The sequence below is a fragment of the Pimephales promelas genome, chromosome 1, assembly GCF_988280905.1.
Source record: "Pimephales promelas chromosome 1, fPimPro1.hap1.1, whole genome shotgun sequence".
Lineage (NCBI taxonomy): Eukaryota > Metazoa > Chordata > Actinopteri > Cypriniformes > Leuciscidae > Pimephales > Pimephales promelas.
Genome location: NC_142769.1, coordinates 5,000,362 through 5,008,203, shown reverse-complemented (window position 1 = coordinate 5,008,203; position 7,842 = coordinate 5,000,362). Strand labels below are relative to the sequence as shown.

The following is a 7,842-nucleotide window of genomic DNA, read 5'->3' as shown; positions in this document are numbered from 1 at the left end:
GATTTTATTTTTTAGAGATGGAGAGAACTGAGAACTGTCATAAAAGTGTTTTTGTTACTCAAAAGGTAAGTTATTATATTGAACAGATAAAGTGTAGCTTTCAGAGTTAATTGTAAAGCACTATTGTAAAAGGTCCTTCATCTGCACGGTCACGCAGGTCACGGTCAAAGCACAACCAAAACAATGTTCCTCTGCAAAATACCTGCAGTTTTGTTTTTAACCAGTAGTGGGCCAAAAGTTACATACTGTACCATTAAGTCAGGGTTTCACAGGTAGGAGTGTTTGATCAGGGTTGGAGCTAAACTCTGCAGGACAGTGGATCAGGATCGAGTTTGAGAAACCCTGCATTAAGTGAAAAAAAAAAAAGTTAAAAAACGTTGGTTGTCCTTTTTAATTTATACAGCAAATAATGTTAAAAAGGGAAACATAATGCATTGTTTGAATTAACTTCTTTTAAGAATATCTTAAATGTGTGAAACATTGTTTAGTTTTATTTGATGGAGTGCCTGAGTGTGTTTTCTGAGGCCAGCATATTTCCCAGACAGCAACATTGTGTGGGCCCAGATCCGGGCCACATCTGGGACACGTGTGGGGCGGGCTGAGTCTGGGTCGACACTATGTATATATTTATATTTATAATATAAATATATATTATAATATATATATATATATATATTTGTATATTCAATATATATATATATATATGTGAGTTATATATACGTGTATATATGAAAAGGAAAAAAATACATATATATATATATATATATTGAATATACAAATATATATCCTTTTTTCCTTTTCATGTTTAAGTTTTATAAATGCCTACAAATTTAGTAAATAATTTCTCCTGTATGTTGTGTGCGCTTTCATTTATGTTTTCACTTTTTTTTTCATTAAAATAATATATACACACACACGTTCTCATCCTTCCATCACAGGAATAAATTATATTGTAAAAGACATTACAATAGTAAACAGTTATTTTAAATTGTAATAATATTCCACAACATTGTTGTTTTTACAGTATTTTTTATTAAATAAAGCCTTGATGAGAAAAAGACATAAAAAAATCATAATTATTTCAAATGTTTGTAGTGTATATACATATCTCAAGCAAAGTAACACTTTGAATAACTGAGTCCATTTTTTGTGTCCATTTTGTACTTCATTACAAAACAACATCATGACACTTCAGTCTCAGACATCACATGACATCCTGATAAATACACGGGCAGAAATGTCAGTGTTGGTCTGTAGAAGCGCTGCTGCTGTTTTCTTCCTCGTTCTCCTCCACATGCTCCTCCTGTGGTGTCTGCAGGTCTTTCTTACTACAGTGCTCCCAAACCTCCGTCTCAATGTACTCCTTCTGCTGCTCGCCGTCCCCCCGCGTCCTGCAGGGTGTGTTCCTGTAGTGCAGAAACAATTCAGAACTCATACAGCAGCCATCTTAGACTGGGTGGATCTATGGGATCGTTTTGGTTACCAATTTCATTGTAGAAATGTGCAATTCACAGCTTTTATTACCCAGAAAGCAACATAGTTTTGGCCCAGATCCGGTTCCAGATGTGGCCCGGATCTGGGCCGGCACTGTTGCTGTCTCGGTTGGACATTTCATGTGATTGGGTATGATTAAAACATGTTCATTCTCAGGATTTAAACTGTTCAATGAGTGAAAAAAGTTAATAATTAAAAATAAGCTGTGGAATTCAAGGGATTTGCTCTGAAGTTCAGAACATAACGTAAAGTTTACATGAAGAACTTACGTTTTGAAATAGTAAAGTGCTAGAAATACGGAAAGCATGACTGCAAAGGTGACTGTGATCAGTAAGGCTGCTGGAACAGCTGCAAATCAGAGAAGAGATAACAGTAAATACAAGACAGCTTTGGGGTTTAAACTATGGAAGCTTATTTCCGCCACTGAATAAAAAAATAAAACAATTGCGACTTTTTTATCACAATTGCGAGATATGAAGTCAGAATTGTCGCGATTGCAAGAAAAAAGACACGCAATTACGACTTTATATCACGACGCAATTCTGATTTTATATCACGCAATTCTGACTATAACACGTAATTGCGACTTTATATCACAATGCAATTCTGATTTTATATCACGCAATTCTGATTTTATATCACACAATTCTGAATTTATATCACGCAATTCTGATTTTATATCACGACGCAATTCTGACTTTATTTCACGCAATTCTGACTTTATATCACACAATTCTGAATTCATATCACACAATTCTGATTTTATATCACGACGCAATTCTGACTTTATTTCACGCAATTCTGACTTTATATCACGCAATTCTGACTTTATATCACACAATTCTGACTTTATTTCACACAATTCTGACTTTATTTCACACAATTCTGACTTTATTTCACACAATTCTGAATTCATATCACACAATTCTGATTTTATATCACGACGCAATTCTGACTTTATTTCACGCAATTCTGACTTTATATCACGCAATTCTGACTTTATATCACGCAATTCTGACTTTATATCAAACAATTCTGACTTTATTTCACACAATTCTGACTTTATTTCACACAATTCTGACTTTATTTCACGCAATTCTGACTTTATATCACGCAATTCTGACTTTATATCACGCAATTCTGACTTTATATCACGCAATTCTGACTTTATTTCACACAATTCTGACTTTATTTCACACAATTCTGATTTTATATCACGCAATTCTGACTTTATATCACGCAATTCTGATTTTATATCACGCAATTCTGACTTTATATCACGCAATTCTGACTTTATAACACGCAATTGCGACTTTATATCACAACGCAATTCTGACTTTATATCACGCAATTCTGATTGTATATCACACAATTCTGAATTTATATCAGGCAATTCTGATTGTATATCACACAATTGTGAATTTATATCACGCAATTCTGATTTTATATCACACAATTCTGAATTCATATCACACAATTCTGATTTTATATCACGACGCAATTCTGACTTTATATCACGCAATTCTGACTTTATTTCACACAATTCTGATTTTATATCACGCAATTCTGACTTTAAATCACACAATTCTGACTTTATAACACGCAATTGCGACTTTATATCACAACGCAATTCTGATTTTATATCACGCAATTCTGACTTTATATGTGAACTCGCAATTGTGAAATGTGAACTCGCAATTGTGAGAAAAAAAGTCAGAATTGTGAGATAAAAAGTTTTTTTCATTCTTTGCCGGAAACAAGCTTCCATATTAAAGTCACCATGAAATCAAAATGAACATTTTTTTTTTTAAATGGAATGTTACGTGTTTATTTTTTAGGATTTATCAATGCACATAATTATATAGATATAATAATCTATAATCTTTCATCGAAATTATTTGCCCTCCTCAACGATCTAATCATCTCCTGATGGACAAAATCAAGTCTCGCCCTTTTATTTCACTCGATTATACAATAAGGACTATTGTAACAATAGACTTCTGCAACTTCCATTTCATGTCAACTTGAAAGTCTGTGTGAACCAAAAGTTGCAACCGACTGTATTTCCTGAGTCAAACGGAATATTGAATGAGAAAAATAGAGGGCGTGGCTTGTTTTTTCCTTTGGGAATTGATTGGATCTTGAAAAGCAGGTGTCAAATGTATTTATTTATTTATTTATTTATTTTTGAGCATTAATTTGCATGGATAAATTGTTTCCCACAAGACTCGTAATGTGCTAGTGAAATAAATAAGGTCAATTTTGATTTCATGCCGACATTAACTGAACAATAACTTCCGTCGTATTGAAAACAGCAGTTTACCATCCATTGTGGTGCCACTCATGGGCAGATGTTTCCCTTCATCATCCATGTGGTTAACGGAGGAACCGTGAGAGAGCGAAGAAGGAACCGAGGAAGATGGAGACGATGGGGAAGCTTGTTTCGAAAATGGGGGTTTCCTCAGATGAACTCCCGATTGAGCAGTGGGAAAAACTGACGAATGTGTTGTGATTGGCTTTCTTGTTGTTCTGGTTGCGGCAGCCTGGTTTTGTGCCTCGAAATCTGCAACCAAAAGGCTTGTTACATAACAGACATGGCTCAGTGGATACATTCACCTCGATCAAGCGTTTGCCAATTCATCCCACTCACTGGCTTCCGTTTTACCACATCCCTGGCCCTCATAGGAAACCAATCTGTGATGATGTCACATCCAGAATTTCCCATTTACTTGGCACACTAACAATTTGTGTTGATTTGATGCCAGATGACACACAAACTTGGATGAGAGTACAAATGTCCATCAGAAATTTGGACCCAGGTATTCATTTGCAATCAATAGGTCTCATTCACTAACCACACGTGTGCACATGTTTCTACGTAAAATCTGAGTATGAACATTAATGATTCGTCACGTTTACATTCTAAATTTGTTCTAAAACTCAGCACAGATTGAAAACACATGTACTCAATAGTCAGTGGCCTAAGGATTTTTTTTAAAATTCATAGTTAGTTAGCAATGGAATAATTAAATAACAATACTACAAAAGTATGAATTAGCATTTTCATATTTCTGTGAAATGACAACTTGAAAAAGAGTACATAAAACGTATTTGCTTTTTATTCTTAATTTAAAATCAATGGGACTCATTCATGTGTATAAACCTTAATGATTCGTCATTTATTTTGCATTAAAATTCATATAACTGCACCAACTGAAACCACATGCATGCAAAAAAAAAAAGATAGAAATTTGAAAAAAGCCTGTTTTAAAAATATACCTACTAGTGGCTTCAAAAAAGTAAGAATTAAATCTGAGCAATAATAACAATAATAATAATATTAGGGCTCATGCAAGGTCAAAAACACCTATCGCCTATAAAACTGTTAATTTAGTTTTAATCGGTTTAATTTGAAAATGGCACACTGCACTTTACTTGACCATCTTGATGTGAATGCCAAGGATCAGCCCTTGTATGGAGATGATTAGGCCGTATTTTATGCAAATTACTATCACACATGCCAATTTAGAGCATAACAAATTCATCAAAGGTATACTATGTAACTTTTGGCCCTCTAGTGGTTAAACAAAACTCCATGCATTTTGCTGCAGAACATTGTTTTGGATGTGCTTGACTGTGCGGATGAATATGGTTCTCCTGCTTCTCATAAAACTTTCACTACTAGGCTTAAGAGATATAAAAAGTTTAGATGGAAATAACCTCAAGCTGACAAGCTGAAGATATTACTGTATCTACCCATTGATAGACACGGTGCTTCTATAATCAAATTGACCTTCACAATACATAATGCTTTACAATTAACTTTGTTAGAGAGCTGCATATGGCAATTTATTGTTAAATAAAATACCTTACTAATCTACTCAGTGATAAATCTGTTTCAAATCCCTCAGTTCTCGCCATCTTCAAAAAAACAACCAGATTTTACGGCAATTTGTACGAATTAGCCACATGTATTGACTAATGTTGTGTCGATTGTTATTTAAATGTAAAAAAAAAAAATGATTGCCAATCATTGATCCGTAACCACAGTATCTAACAATTATTCACAGTCAAGCCAAATATTTTACCTGTTGAATTGAAGCAAAACACATCGAATTCTTTACTGGGATCTGCACGCCACACGACAATCCCAGTCTTGCCACTGCCACAGTTCGCTTTAACCTGAACTCGGGGAACAACAACGATTTGCTCGTCTATCCACCCGAACCTGAGATTTAAAAAGAAAAAATGTGAATTAAATGAACAATTGTATGCGTTTATTATAATTAGAACCCAACCGATAAAGGATTTTGAAGGCCGATACCGATACAAATATTTTTGGGTTTTAAAATCCGATATATCGGCCGATATTTAAAAAAAAAATAATTAAATATTGTTGGATTTCACACACGTGTAAAAGAAAAGCTAACTTTTCTGCACAAGATACGTTTGATACTTTTTCTCCATGTCTAAATGTTCACTCCTCGCAAGTATAACTTTCATTTTACAATGCAGGGACTGTAACTAGAGATATGCTAGTTATAAATATGGTAATCATTACTTTATTTAGGCAGAAAAAGTTCATTGTGGTTTCCAAGCTCATTAATGTTAACGTTAGCGGTCTTCCACTGTTGATAGTGGCATTAGCTAGCTTTGTGGTTAGCTAGTCTATGATGAGCCATAATTTAGCAATAGATAACATCATACTGCAAATTGTAAAACAAACATTTTCAATAGAACAGGCCAAGGAGAGATGATTGAAGCGTGTTTCGTCCATTTTTAATTTATTTTTTAAATATTCATTTATCGGCCATTATAACTGCGGATACCGATATTATGGAAAATGCCCAATATCGGCCTGGCTCTAATTATAATGGCCCATTGTTTTTACCTGCATGTCTCCAGACCATGTTTCTGTGCCTCTGTCACCTGTGCCTTGCTTGCAATAGTCAAACCAAGATGCTCGCAAAGATCTCTGGCTGCCGATGCATTTAAGGCGTATTCCTTTCCAAAGGAAAACTCAGCCACACCGGAGATGGCTTGTTTAGGGTGCACTGTCCAACAGACATAGAATGCATTGTGTATTACAAACTGTTAAAATCGAGTCAAAGTCATTTATAAAGTCATTCCATATCGATATAGACATTTAATTAAAAGTCCTTACCTTTTACCAAATGGATGTCAAAAGTTAGACAAGACATGAATAAACAATTGAAAAGTGTCGTCCTCATCATCATCATCATCATCACCCAGACTCTTGCCATGGTGGTGAAGTCTGCTCACTGTGAGTCTCTGAGCAAAGTGTGATCTCTGATGTGTCCTGAGTGCCAAGCGGAGAGGTTATAGGGAGGCTAAACTCCCCAGGGGAGCGGCCTGTGCGTAGAGGGGCGGTTATTGCATAAATGACCCGTACAAAGTGTCATGACCAAGCCGGCGCAGTGGGGAAGAGGAAACAGGAGGTGCGCTGGCATCTATGAGGGACCGGGCTCTTCAGGAGTCTGCTTCAGGCCAAGGCGAGAATGTTTTCACCATGAAAACACCCAGTGATGACTGAAGACCTGCTGACGCACAGCACCAAACCTTTACATCCTTTGTGTCATAGCAAGAACGCTACAAATCCTTAACCTATGGCAGGAAATCCATAAGTCATGATGGTCCAGGGATTTCAATATCAACTTTCAGTTATACTTTATTTTACAGTGTCATTGTTATATATGTAGTAATAACAGTAAATTGTGCATAATTACATGCAATCAACCCTAAACCAGGCCCTATTCCTAATCCTAACCAAACACTCTAAAAAATGCTGGGTTGTTTCAACCCATATTTGGGTCAAATATGGACAAACCCAAATGGTGGCTTAAAATGCAATTAAAATGTATGAAAGTTGAAGTTGGGTTAAAATTTGAAATTACATTTTAAATCCAAGATTTGGGTTTGTCCATATTTGACCCAAATTTGGGTTAAAACAACCCAGCAGCATTCAAATGTATACACTCTAAAAATGCTGGGTTATTTCAACCCAAATTTGGGTCAAATATGGACGAACCCAAATGTTGGGTTAAAAATGCAATAAAAAAAGTACAGTTGAAAGTGAAAGTTGAAGTTGGGTTAAAATTTTAAATTATATTTTTAACCCAACATTTTTTTTTTCATATTTTACCCAATTTTGGGTTAAAATAACCCAGCATTGTTTAGAGTGTTAAAATAAATAGTGTAAATCAACTGTAAATCTCAGATGTTTTTCCTTAATTCCCTGAGACAACTGATCAATATGGAAGCCAATTTTGACTACATAAGAAATAAAAAGTCAGAATTATTACAAAAAGCTGAATTTAGCTGAGATAC

At 35.0% G+C, this 7,842-nt stretch overlaps 1 protein-coding gene across 1 annotated transcript; it reads right to left on the bottom strand.

Moving 5' to 3' along the window:
- Positions 1–1,009: 1,009 nt before the first annotated feature.
- lyve1a (lymphatic vessel endothelial hyaluronic receptor 1a) lies at positions 1,010–6,828 on the bottom strand. The gene is made up of 6 exons (XM_039691007.2): positions 6,659–6,828; positions 6,386–6,548; positions 5,583–5,722; positions 3,818–4,057; positions 1,764–1,842; positions 1,010–1,406 (listed from the first exon to the last, which is right to left on the bottom strand). Exons 1-6 carry the CDS (start codon positions 6,756–6,758, stop codon positions 1,241–1,243), a joined length of 888 nt encoding a protein of 295 aa, XP_039546941.2. The 5' UTR covers positions 6,759–6,828; the 3' UTR covers positions 1,010–1,240.
- Between the last annotated feature and the right edge of the window lie 1,014 nt (positions 6,829–7,842).